General features: G+C 48.2%; 1 protein-coding gene across 12 annotated transcripts in view; it reads right to left on the bottom strand.

Moving 5' to 3' along the window:
* FAM135A (family with sequence similarity 135 member A) overlaps nt 1-14,141 on the bottom strand; it is a 325,004-nt gene that overhangs the window by 26,136 nt on the left and 284,727 nt on the right. For all 12 annotated transcript variants that reach the window (XM_063916772.1, XM_063916769.1, XM_063916771.1 and 9 more), the window contains one exon: nt 9,630-9,743. In XM_063916772.1, the coding sequence (XP_063772842.1) occupies nt 9,630-9,743 (114 nt within the window). The remainder of the gene's footprint in view (nt 1-9,629; nt 9,744-14,141) is intronic.

The raw sequence follows: 14,141 nt of genomic DNA, 5'->3' as shown, positions 1-14,141 counted from the left end.
GGCTAGTTTTCGAGGCAGGATAGTGATGGTAAAAATCTGAAACAGATCCCGGAGATTAAGTATCGGGGTTGGGGTTAGGCACTAGGGGGAAGGATAGGTTTAGGCTTGCGGGGGTGGGGAAGGTTAGGCTGTGCGTGTGTTTGTGGGGGGTAGGGAAAGGCTGTGGGAGAGGGAGGTTAGGGTTGGGATGATGGAGGGGTTGGTTAGGGCAAAACACTTACCCGAAAGCAGTCAGGATCCCGACTGACGGGGTTTCATACCTAATTCAGTTGGAGGCCCCTCCAGGTATGAGACTGGAGATGGCCACAAGTTCTGAAATGCTCAAAGAAGTTTGAGAACCAGAGTAACATGCAGGTAATAAAGGCACATCAGAGCTAAAAGATATGCACAAGGAACATGTGTGGTAGCAAGTAAGACTTGGGTTGGTGTCACACTCACAATGTGCCAATAGATACCACCATGTCAGAACCCCAGAGTCTCCATGGGGCCAGCAGGTCACTGCAGGGGCCGATCAGAAAGATGGAAGAGCCACAGAAGCTCCAACTTCAGGGTTGCATGACCCAGCAGACTGTACCGTGGCAGTGTCGCTGGCAGAATACAATAGCAGATGTCAATGGACGGGTAGCAGTACTCCTCCGGGAAAGACAAGGCACACTTGGTGTCACAGGCCACAGTATGGATCAGAGTAGTCTGCACAACTGGATGAACATCAGGAGTCCGATGAAGCTGATGGCATGACAGGGGCTGATGATGCTGGGATTGGCAGAGCATTCACAGTAGGCACCTGGCACTCATCTCCTCAGGCAGCCTATAAAGAAAGAATGCAGTTGGGCTCCAGAGATGCTGGATGGCAAGGAGGGAAGTAGCAGGGCAATGCAGCAGCAACAGCAGGGCCATCTGAGTGAGCAGGCCCCATTGGTCAACAAGATGGCAGGCAGCCAGGTTCTTCAGGGCTGCAGAAATGTGCGGCAGTGGATAGCCGCTACATGAGACCGGTGTCAGGTCTGTAGCAGTGATCCAACGATGTGGAGCCTGCAGCAGGTGCTGCAGAGTATGCAATGTGCAGGCTGGAAATCAAGGCTGCAGTTTCAGGACCGGAAGTAGGCCTTGATGGAGAGTTGCAGCCAGTGGATCAGCTCTGGAGGGTACCAAAGGCAGGTGGGAACACACAAAAAAATAAGAATTTACTTACCGATAATTCTATTTCTCGTAGTCCGTAGTGGATGCTGGGGACTCCGTCAGGACCATGGGGAATAGCGGCTCCGCAGGAGACAGGGCACAAAAGTAAAAGCTTTACGATCAGGTGGTGTGCACTGGCTCCTCCCCCTATGACCCTCCTCCAAGCCTCAGTTAGGATACTGTGCCCGGACGAGCGTACACAATAAGGAAGGATTTTGAATCCCGGGTAAGACTCATACCAGCCACACCAATCACTGTACAACCTGTGATCTGAACCCAGTTAACAGCATGATAACAGCGGAGCCTCTGAAAAGATGGCTCACAACAATAATAACCCGATTTTTGTAACAATAACTATGTACAAGTATTGCAGACAATCCGCACTTGGGATGGGCGCCCAGCATCCACTACGGACTATGAGAAATAGAATTATCGGTAAGTAAATTCTTATTTTCTCTGACGTCCTAAGTGGATGCTGGGGACTCCGTCAGGACCATGGGGATTATACCAAAGCTCCCAAACGGGCGGGAGAGTGCGGATGACTCTGCAGCACCGAGTGAGAGAACTCCAGGTCCTCCTCAGCCAGGGTGTGCCCCTGACCAAGTAGCAGCTCGGCAAAGTTGTAAAGCAGAGACCCCTCGGGCAGCCGCCCAAGATGAGCCCACCTTCCTTGTGGAATGGGCATTTACATATTTTGGCTGTGGCAGGCCTGCCACAGAATGTGCAAGCTGAATTGTACTACACATCCAACTAGCAATCGTCTGCTTAGAAGCAAGAGCACCCAGTTTGTTGGGTGCATACAGGATAACAGCAAGTCAGTTTTCCTGACTCCAGCCGTCCTGGAAACCTATATTTTCAGGGCCCTGACAACATCTAGCAACTTGGAGTCCTCCAAGTCCCTAGTAGCCGCAGGTACCACAATAAGCTGGTTCAGGTGAAACGCTGACACCACCTTAGGGAGAAACTGGGGACGAGTCCGCAGCTCTGCCCTGTCCGAATGGACAATCAGATATGGGCTTTTGTGAGACAAAGCCGCCAATTCTGACACTCGCCTGGCCGAGGCCAGGGCCAACATCATGGTCACTTTCCATGTGAGATATTTCAAATCCACAGATTTGAGCGGTTTAAACCAATGTGATTTGAGGAATCCCAGAACTACGTTGAGATCCCACAGTGCCACTGGAGGCACAAAAGGGGGTTGTATATGCAGTACTCCCTTGACAAACTTCTGGACTTCAGGAACTGAAGCCAATTCTTTCTGGAAGAAAATCGACAGGGCCGAAATTTGAACCTTAATGGACCCCAATTTGAGGCCCATAGACACTCCTGTTTGCAGGAAATGCAGGAATCGACCAAATTGAAATTTCTTCGTGGGGCCTTCCTGGCCTCACACCACGCAACATATTTTCGCCACATGTGGTGATAATGTTGTGCGGTCACCTCCTTCCTGGCTTTGACCAGGGTAGGAATGACCTCTTCCGGAATGCCTTTTTCCCTTAGGATCCGGCGTTCAACCGCCATGCCGTCAAACGCAGCCGCGGTAAGTCTTGGAACAGACATGGTACTTGCTGAAGCAAGTCCCTTCTTAGCGGCAGAGGCCATGAGTCCTCTGTGAGCATCTCTTGAAGTTCCGGGTACCAAGTCCTTCTTGGCCAATCCGGAGCCACGAGTATAGTTCTTACTCCTCTACGTCTTATAATTCTCAGTACCTTAGATATGAGAAGCAGAGGAGGGAACACATACACCGACTGGTACACCCACGGTGTTACCAGAACGTCCACAGCTATTGCCTGAGGGTCTCTTGACCTGGCGCAATACCTGTCCAGTTTTTTGTTCAGGCGGGACGCCATCATGTCCATCTTTGGTCTTTCCCAACGGTTCACAATCATGTGGAAGACTTCCCGATGAAGTCCCCACTCTCCCGGGTGGAGGTCGTGCTGAGGAAGTCTGCTTCCCAGTTGTCCACTCCCGGAATGAACACTGCTGACAGTGCTATCACATGATTTTCCGCCCAGCGAAGAATCCTTGCAGTTTCTGCCATTGCCCTCCTGCTTCTTGTGCCGCCCTGTCTGTTTACGTGGGCGACTGCCGTGATGTTGTCCCACTGGATCAATACCGGCTGACCTTGAAGCAGAGGTCTTGCTAAGCTTAGAGCATTGTAAATTGCTCTTAGCTCCAGTATATTTATGTGGAGAGAAGTCTCCAGACTTGATCACACTCCCTGGAAATTTTTTCCTTGTGTGACTGCTCCCCAGCCTTTCAGGCTGGCATCCGTGGTCACCAGGACCCAGTCCTGAATGCCGAATCTGTGGCCCTTTAGTAGATGAGCACTCTGCAGCCACCACAGAAGAGACACCCTTGTCCTTGGAGACAGGGTTATCCGCTGATGCATCTGAAGATGCGATCCGGACCATTTTTCCAGCAGATCCCACTGAAAAGTTCTTGCGTGAAATCTGCCGAATGGAATCGCTTCGTAAGAAGCCACCATTTTTCCCAGGACCCTTGTGCAATGATGCACTGACACTTTTCCTGGTTTTAGGAGGTTCCTGACTAGCTCGGATAACTCCCTGGCTTTCTCCTCCGGGAGAAACACCTTTTTCTGGACTGTGTCCAGAATCATCCCTAGGAACAGCAGACGTGTCGTCGGAGACAGCTGCGATTTTGGAATATTTAGAATCCACCCGTGCAGTCGTAGAACTACTTGAGATAGTGCTACTCCGATCTCCAACTGTTCTCTGGACCTTGCCCTTATCAGGAGATCGTCCAAGTAAGGGATAATTAAGACGCCTTTTCTTTGAAGAAGAATCATCATTTCGGCCATTACCTTGGTAAAGACCCGGGGTGCCGTGGACAATCCAAACGGCAGCGTCTGAAACTGATAGTGACAGTTTTGTACCACGAACCTGAGGTACCCTTGAGAAGGGCAAATTGGGACATGGAGGTAAGCATCCTTGATGTCCAGGGACACCATATAGTCCCCTTCTTCCTGGTTCGCTATCACTGCTCTGAGTGACTCCATCTTGATTTGAACCTTTGTATGTAAGTGTTCAAATATTTCAGATTTAGAATAGGTCTCACCGAGCCGTCTGGCTTCAGTACCACAATATAGTGTGGAATAATACCCCTTTCCTTGTTGTAGGAGGGGTACTTTGATTATCACCTGCTGGGAATACAGCTTGTGAATTGTTTCCAATACTGCCTCCCTGTCGGAGGGAGACGTTGGTAAAGCAGACTTCAGGAACCTGCGAGGGGGAGACGTCTCGAATTTCCAATCTGTACCCCTGGGATACTACTTGTAGGATCCAGGGGTCCACTTGCGAGTGAGCCCACTGCGCGCTGAAACTCTTGAGACGACCCCCCACCGCACCTGAGTCCGCTTGTACGGCCCCAGCGTCATGCTGAGGACTTGGCAAAAGCGGTGGAGGGCTTCTGTTCCTGGGAATGGGCTGCCTGCTGCAGTCTTCTTCCCTTTCCTCTATCCCTGGGCAGATATGACTGGCCTTTTGCCTGCTTGCCCTTATGGGGACGAAAGGACTGAGGCTGAAAAGACGGTGTCTTTTTCTGCCGAGATGTGACTTGGGGTAAAAAAGGTGGATTTTCCAGCTGTTGCCGTGGCCACCAGGTCCGATGGACCGACCCCAAATAACTCCTCCCCTTTATACGGCAAAACTTCCATGTGCCGTTTGGAATCTGCATCACCTGACCACTGTCGTGTCCATAAACATCTTCTGGCAGATATGGACATCGCACTTACTCTTGATGCCAGAGTGCAAATATCCCTCTGTGCATCTCGCATATATAGAAATGCATCCTTTAAATGCTCTATAGTCAATAAAATACTGTCCCTGTCAAGGGTATCAATATTTTCAGTCAGGGAATCCGACCAAGCCACCCCAGCGCTGCACATCCAGGCTGAGGCGATCGCTGGTCGCAGTATAACACCAGTATGTGTGTATATACTTTTTAGGATATTTTCCAGCCTCCTATCAGCTGGCTCCTTGAGGGCGGCCGTATCTGGAGACGGTAACGCCACTTGTTTTGATAAGCGTGTGAGCGCCTTATCCACCCTAAGGGGTGTTTCCCAACGCGCCCTAACTTCTGGCGGGAAAGGGTATAACGCCAATAATTTTCTATCGGGGGAAACCCACGCATCATCACACACTTCATTTAATTTATCTGATTCAGGAAAAACTACAGGTAGTTTTTTCACACCCCACATAATACCCTCTTTTGTGGTACTTGTAGTATCAGAAATATGTAACACCTCCTTCATTGCCCTTAACATGTAACGTGTGGCCCAAATGGAAAATACGTTTGTTTCTTCACCGTCGACACTGGAGTCAGTGTCCGTGCCTGTGTCTGTGTCGACCGACTGAGGTAAATGGGCGTTTTAAAGCCCCTGACGGTGTTTGAGACGCCTGGACAGGTACTAATTGGTTTGCCGGCCGTCTCATGTCGTCAACCGACCTTGCAGCGTGTTGACATTATCACGTAATTCCCTAAATAAGCCATCCATTCCGGTGTCGACTCCCTAGAGAGTGACATCACCATTACAGGCAATTGCTCCGCCTCCTCACCAACATCGTCCTCATACATGTCGACACACACGTACCGACACACAGCACACACACAGGGAATGCTCTGATAGAGGACAGGACCCCACTAGCCCTTTGGGGAGACAGAGGGAGAGTTTGCCAGCACACACCAAAACGCTATATTATACAGGGACAACCTTATATAAGTGTTTTCCCTTATAGCATCTTAATATATAATAATATCGCCAAATAAGTGCCCCCCCTCTCTGTTTTAACCCTGTTTCTGTAGTGCAGTGCAGGGGAGAGCTTGGGAGCCTTCCTAGCAGCGGAGCTGTGTAGGAAAATGGCGCTGTGTGCTGAGGAGAATAGGCCCCGCCCCCTTTTCGGCGGGCTTCTTCTCCCGTTTTTCTGACAACCTGGCAGGGGTTAAATACATCCATATAGCCCCAGGGGCTATATGTGATGTATTTTTAGCCAGCATAGGTACTTTCATTGCTGCCCAGGGCGCCCCCCCAAGCGCCCTGCACCCTCAGTGACCGTTGGTGTGAAGTGTGCTGAGAGCAATGGCGCACAGCTGCAGTGCTGTGCGCTACCTCATGAAGACTGAGAAGTCTTCAGCCGCCGATTTCTGGACCTCTTCTCTCTTCAGCATCTGCAAGGGGGTCGGCGGCGCGGCTCCGGTGACCCATCCAGGCTGTACCTGTGATCGTCCCTCTGGAGCTAGTGTCCAGTAGCCTAAGAAGCCAATCCATCCTGCACGCAGGTGAGTTCACTTCTTCTCCCCTAAGTCCCTCGTTGCAGTGAGCCTGTTGCCAGCAGGACTCACTGAAAATAAAAAACCTAACAAAACTTTTACTCTAAGCAGCTCTTTAGGAGAGCCACCTAGATTGCACCCTTCTCGGCCGGGCACAAAAACCTAACTGAGGCTTGGAGGAGGGTCATAGGGGGAGGAGCCAGTGCACACCACCTGATCCTAAAGCTTTTACTTTTGTGCCCTGTCTCCTGCGGAGCCGCTATTCCCCATGGTCCTGACGGAGTCCCCAGCATCCACTTAGGACGTCAGAGAAATGAATTTTGGTAAAGGGAAGCCCCAGAGAGTGTCTCTTTGGTGGGAAGGCTGTGGAACTTTACTAAAAGTATGTCTGATCCCGTAACCAGTAAGCCCATGCCCCTTCACCTTTTTTTTTTTAATAAAATCTGCACGTACAATACATTTTCTTAACCTTTTTATGATACTGTGCCTTCCTTTGTCATGAATACTGTGGGTGCATATTAAAAATTATTCAAATTTTTCCCTTCTCTCTCCTCCCTCCCTCTTCCTTTTAACTCTCTTGCTCCAGCATGTGTAACATTCAAATACCTTTTTCCCCTCTATCTCCTTTTTGCCCCTACTCCCTCCCTTAACAACCCCTAAAACAATAATATTACTTTAGTGTAATTTTCCCCTTATATCTTTGTCCTACCTTATTTAATTAATCTGTGCCATATATCCTTAAACTTCATAGGATTTTCATTTTGTGTTTGCTACTCCACTTCTATATTGTTATAAATGGTTTTTGATGTCTACTAATATCATATTCGTCCAATACTCCCAAGCAACAGGCTATAGGAGTAAAGAATCCGGGGGTTTAGTATGAAATATCTACAATCAAAATCCCAACGGTCAAAATCCCGACAACAATTGACCGACCGTCAAAATACCATCAAGATCAAAATACAGACATTTAAAATGTCGACAGGTCAAAAAGTCAACACGGGATCTTCATTGTTTTTTTGGTGTGTGTGTTTGACATAGGTCTATGTGGACACTGTATAAGTGTACCGTGTACCCTCACATGGCTTGCTTCGCTCGCCATGCTTCGGGCATGGTGCCTCGCTGCCCTTGGCACACTATTATATTCCCCCTCCAGGTCCACTGGGATGGTAAAGTATGAACAAGACCTGTCGACATTTTAAATGTTATTATTTTGACCTTGTCTGTATTTTAAATGTCGGTATTTTGTCCATGTCAGGATTTTGATCGTCTGTCAATGGTTGTCATTATTTTGACCGTCGGGATTTTGATTGTAGGTAAATTAACCGCATCCCAGAATCTGGTTGGGAATCCCAATTCACCCATTACTACCTTAAATTTATCCCAAAATTGAGTAAATTATTCTGCAGAACAACAGGAGGTGCAGAAATGTACCCGTTTCAGTATGACAATTAGTGCATTTATCCACCCCCTCACCTTTTTATACTTTTTTCCTATTCTCCTCTTATTGGTGTTCCTTTTGGTCTCTCTTTACCTTTCTTTTTGCTTTTGTCACTGTCCTCATCTTTTTGATTGTTCTGCCCTTTTTTCTCACTGCTCCCTTGCTTTCTCATCTGTCCTAAATCTAGTACATAAGTTTTACCTGGTAGATTTTAAGTTTCACTTTTTTTGGGGTGTGCTTTCCTTTTTTATTTTGTGTTTTGGGCATTGAGTATACCTTAGTTTCCTATGGGTATACAGGGTGGAATGGTGGTTGATTTTAGTGTTTTGGGTACTTAAGGTTGGGGGGATACATATCTAGACATATAAGGATTTTTTTTTGCTATTTTTGTTTCAGCTCAACTGTATTTTATGCAATTATTTTATTTTTCTTTGACGAGTATCTCCAGACTAATTCTATCATCAATATGGTTTTATCCGTGTCAAGGTAAATCTTTCTTCTTTTGATTTTGGCTATTTACTTTCCAACATATACTAGTACTGTTCTCACAAAGACAGCTTCATTAACAGTAAAACAGTGATGGGATTCAGCTGGTTCGCACCGGTTTCACAGAACCAATACCTAATGTTTGGTATGGTTCTGCGAATCGTTTGGTAACGAGCGCCGCCAGGGCTATATTTGCGGCGTTCCGGAACCAGTGGCAGAACCCACTGTCATAGCCTGAGCTGCCGCCCACATACCCGCCCGCCAGCACAGACCGGCGACCGCAGCAGGGCCGAGTGTCTCTGTGTACCACTGCAGAGTTCCTGGCCTGCTGACTCCTCCCCTCCATAGTGTCCTGAGATGCGCAGTAAGCTTGTCAAGATGCTGAGAGAAGGTGGGCCGTGTGCAGAGGAACTCTGCAGTGCTGCAAAGAGACGCTCGGCCTTGTTGCGCTCTGTGCTAGCGGGCGGCAGCTCAGACTAAGCAGGGGTGACAGAGGGCTCCACCACCCGTTCCTATCAGGCGCCATTTTCGGGAGTGGAGCGGTCACTCACCCACCACCAGCGTGCAGCTGCATCGCGGAGTCAAGTGCAGGCCCTGTCCTGGGGGCAGGCCGACTGGCTGGGGTTATGTATGATGTACGTAGTCCCTCTTTTTCCCCTCTGGTAGTCCCACTCCCTCCCCCCGCAACTCTGCTAGTCCCACTTTTCCCACCTCTGCTAGTCCCACGTTTCTGCCATGAATATTAAACTACCCTTCAGTATATCTTTTGGTATACTTAAAATGGTCATTAGGACATAGAACCTGTTGTTAATTTATTTGAAATCCACCATTGAGTATATATCTCTCCATAGACACTCCCCTAACCTTCCTGGGTAATTTGCTGCACTCCACCCATCCTTTTTCATTATTTTCAAGGCACCGTAATGGAAGTGCCTTGAAAATAATGAAAAAGAATGGGTGGAGTGCATGATGCTCTTGTAGAGTAAAATAGTTCAAGGTATCGAGGCTTGCACAGTACCTCTAAAGCTGGTCAGCCTAGCAGTTTACTGAAATAGCTTGAACCCCCCCGAAATGTGTAGGTATTCACAATAAATTGAGTTGCTGATCAACTTTTTAAAAATGATTAATGTGCATTCCCCTCCTACTGCTCATTCTTAAAATACAAAAAAATAAACAAATCAGGTTAACAGTACTATTTCACAGTAGGACATTTCACTTTTTACAAGTTCCATACCGGACTGTTTGTCCTTGAGAGCAGTTTTGCACATTTCAATGCGAGCTGAGTGATAGGGGACATATCGATCCTGTAAGGAACTGACCAGAATCACATTTCTGAAGTGCTCCAGACCTGTACAACATTAACAATTGGAAAAAATAAACATTTTAAATCAAATAATCTGAACAATTTATTTCAACCTTTTTTCTATTTTCCTTAAAAATATTAATTATATTAAACATTAATTAACAATGTCTCTCAAGATCTGCTGGAGAGATGGAAACTGCTGCGAGTTATTTTACAAACACTACAACATCTCCATGCTGCACTTTTTGTCAAATGTTTCCACAAGCAGCCATTGAGAAAGATAAACGGGGTCAAGGCGTTCAAAGTACAGTATACACCAAGGCAGACAGGGATATATGCTGCAACGGTGCATATACACGGTGCAATATTACTTCCGATATGGACTATATAGTCCATATCGGAAATAAATAGAGGGCATATTACACCATGTGTATGCACCTTGCGATGCCGATGCGCCATCCTGCGGGATCGGCATCGCAATGAAATATAGTGGGTGCAGGCAGGTCCAATACTGTCTATATACTAGGCTCAGACCTCCGGCGTCAATATAGTCAGCATCGCCCACCGCACGGGTCGCACCGTGTGTACGCAGCCTAAGACTAAATATATTTGTGGCACTATCTGTAATTCTTTTAACAAATCTGACTGTTGATATCCACTAGAGGGAGCATCAATTGCATTTAGCGTTAAATAGTATTTAACATTCTATTTTTCAAATAAGCAACATTCTTATAGGTAATCTATATCTATATATAAATAGCGTAATTGCGATTTTTAGGAGTGACTTATTTCTATAATGCTGTTGCCTGTGCAGCAGCGTTGTAATTGGTTGCTTCGTTTCAGAATTATATGGCAAAACATCCACCAGCCAATTACAATGCATTCTCCTGAAAAATTAGTACTTACAGAATGCTTGATTGGCTTAAATAATAAGATTTTACTCACCGGTAAATCTATTTCTCGTAGTCCGTAGTGGATGCTGGGGACTCCGTAAGGACCATGGGGAATAGACGGGCTCCGCAGGAGACTGGGCACTCTAAAGAAAGATTTAGGACTATCTGGTGTGCACTGGCTCCTCCCCCTATGACCCTCCTCCAAGCCTCAGTTAGGAACTGTGCCCGGAAGAGCTGACACAATAAGGAAGGATTTTGAATCCCGGGTAAGACTCATACCAGCCACACCAATCACACCATATAACACGTGATAGGAACCCCGGTTAACAGTATGATAACAATTGGAGCCTCTGAAGAGATGGCTCACAACAAAACCCGATTTTTGTAACAATAACTATGTACAAGTATTGCAGACAATCCGCACTTGGGATGGGCGCCCAGCATCCACTACGGACTACGAGAAATAGATTTACCGGTGAGTAAAATCTTATTTTCTCTGACGTCCTAGTGGATGCTGGGGACTCCGTAAGGACCATGGGGATTATACCAAAGCTCCCAAACGGGCGGGAGAGTGCGGATGACTCTGCAGCACCGAATGAGAAAACTCCAGGTCCTCCTCAGCCAGGGAATCAAATTTGTAGAATTTAGCAAACGTGTTTGCCCCTGACCAAGTAGCTGCTCGGCAAAGTTGTAAAGCCGAGACCCCTCGGGCAGCCGCCCAAGATGAGCCCACCTTCCTTGTGGAATGGGCTTTTATTGATTTAGGCTGCGGTAATCCTACCGCAGAATGCGCCAGCTGAATAGTGCTACAAATCCAGCGCGCCATAGACTGCTTAGAAGCAGAAGCACCCAGCTTGTTGGGTGCATACAGGATAAACAGCGAGTCAGTTTTTCTGACTCCAGCCGTCCTGGAAACATAAATTTTCAGGGCCCTGACTACGTCCAGCAACTTGGGATCCTCCAAGTCCCTAGTAGCCGCAGGCACCACAATAGGTTGGTTCAAGTGAAAAGCTGAGACCACCTTCGGGAGAAACTGAGGACGAGTCCTTAATTCCGCCCTATCCATCTGGAAAATCAGATAAGGGCTTTTTCAAGACAAAGCCGCCAATTCTGAAACCCGCCTGGCCGAAGCCAGGGCCAACAGTACGACCACTTTCCACGTGAGATATTTTAATTCCACAGTCTTAAGTGGTTCGAACCAATGTGATTTCAGGAATGCCAAAACCACATTGAGATCCCAAGGTGCCACTGGGGGCACAAAAGGAGGCTGAATATGCAGAACTCCTTTGACAAAAGTCTGAACTTCAGGCAGTGAAGCCAGTTCTTTCTGGAAGAAAATCGACAGAGCCGAAATCTGGACCTTGATGGACCCCAATTTGCTTGCAGGAAGTGTAGGAATCGACCCAGTTGAAATTCCTCCTTCGGGGCCTTCATGGCCTCACACCAAGCAACATATTTCCGCCAAATGCGGTAATAATGTCTTGCGGTGACATCCTTCCTGGCTTTGATCAGGGTAGGGATGACTTCCTCCGGAATACCCTTTTCCTTTAGGATCCGGTGTTCAACCGCCATGCCGTCAAACGCAGCCGCGGTAAGTCTTGGAACAGACAGGGTCCCTGCTGCAGCAGGTCTTGTCTGAGCGGCAGAGGCCAAGGGTCCTCTGCCAGCATCTCTTGAAGTTCCGGGTACCAAGCTCTTCTTGGTCAATCCGGAACCACGAGTATGGTTTTCACTCCTCGCATTCTTATTATTCTCAGTACCTTGGGTATGAGAGGTAGAGGAGGAAACACATAAACCGACTGGTACACCCACGGTGTCACTAGAGCGTCCACAGCGATCGCCTGAGGGTCCCTTGACCTGGCGCAATATCTTTTCAACTTTTTGTTGAGGCGGGACGCCATCATGTCCACCCGTGGTCATTCCCAACGGTTTACCCGCATTTGGAAAACTTCTGGAAGAAGTCCCCATTCTCCCGGGTGTAGGTCGCCCATCGGAGAATCCTTGTGGCTTCTGCCATCGCCATCCTGCTTCTTGTGCCGCCCTGTCTGTTTACATGGGCGACCGCCGTGATATTGTCTGATTGAATCAGTACCGGCTGGTTCTGAAGCAGGGGCCTTGCTTGGCATAGGGCATTGTAAATGGCCCTTAGCTCCAGAATATTTATGTGAAGCGAAATCTCCTTGGAAATTTCTTCCCTGTGTGACTGGACCCCAGCCCCGAAGGCTGGCCTCCGTGGTCACCAGGACCCAGTCCTGTATTCCGAATCTGCGGCCCTCTAGTAGATGAGCCCTCTGCAGCCACCACAGCAGCGACAACCTGTTTCTTGCCGACAGGGTTATCCGCTGTTGTATCTGTAGATGGGACCCGGACCATTTGTCCCACAGGTCCCACTGGAACGTCCTTACGTGGAACCTTCCGAATGGAATTATGCTTCGTACGAAGCTACCATTTTTTCCAGGACTCGTGTGCTTCCACTGGAAGAAACACTCTTTTCTGGTCTGTGTCCAGAATCATTCCCAGGAACAGAAGACGTGTCGTCGGGACCAGCTGTGACTTTGGAATATTGATAATCCAGTCGTGCTGTTGTAGCACTTCCCGAGAGAGTGCTACCCCCACTACCAACTGTTCTTTGGACCTCGCCTTTATCAGGAGATCGTCCAAGTACGGGATAATAAAAACGTCCTTCTTGCGAAGGAGTAGCATCATTTCGGCCATTACCTTGGTAAAGACCTTCGGTGCCGTGGACAACTCCAACGGCAGCGTCTGGAACTGATAGTGACAGTCCTGTACCACACATCTGAGGTACTCCTGGTGAGGAGGGTAAATGGGGACATGCAGGTACGCATCCTTGATGTCCAGGGAGACCCTGTAATCCCCCTCGTCCAGGCTCGTAATAACCGCCCTGAGCGATTCCATCTTGAACTTGAATCTTCTGATATAAAAGTTCAAGTATTTTAATTTTAAGATGGGTCTCACCGAACCGCTCTGTTTCGGTACCACAACCATTGTGGAATAGTAACCCCTTCCTTGCTGAAGGAGGGGCATCTTGACAATCACTTGTTGTGATTATAGTGTTGAATAGCCACCAACACCGCCTCCCTGGCGGAGGGAGGTGCCGGTAAGGCAGATTTTAGGAAACGGCGGGGGGAAGAACGTCTCGAACTCCAGCCTGTACCCCTGAGATACTACTTGAAGGACCCAGGGAAATTTCTGAGACGGGCCCCCACCGTACCCGGGTCCGCCTGAGCAGCCCCAGCGTCATGCTGTGGACTTACCGGACGCAGGGAGGACTTCTGCTCTTGGGAACTAGCTGTGTGCTGCAGCTTTTTCCTCTACCTTTGCCTCTCGGCAGAAAGGATGAGCCTCTAGCCCTCTTGCTTTTCTGGGGCCGAAAGGACTGTACTTGATGATACGGTGCTTTCTTTTGTTGTGGGGTAGCCTGTGGCAAAAAAAGTCGATTTCCCAGCAGTAGCTGTGGAAACGAGGTCTGAAAGACCATCCCCAAACAGTTTTACCCCCTTATAGGGCAAAACTTCCATGTGCCGATTCG

Source organism: Pseudophryne corroboree, chromosome 4 (assembly GCF_028390025.1).
Source record: "Pseudophryne corroboree isolate aPseCor3 chromosome 4, aPseCor3.hap2, whole genome shotgun sequence".
NCBI classification, from domain to species: Eukaryota; Metazoa; Chordata; class Amphibia; order Anura; family Myobatrachidae; genus Pseudophryne; species Pseudophryne corroboree.
Note: the sequence above shows the minus strand (reverse complement) of the source record. Positions and strands in the feature narration are given on the sequence as shown.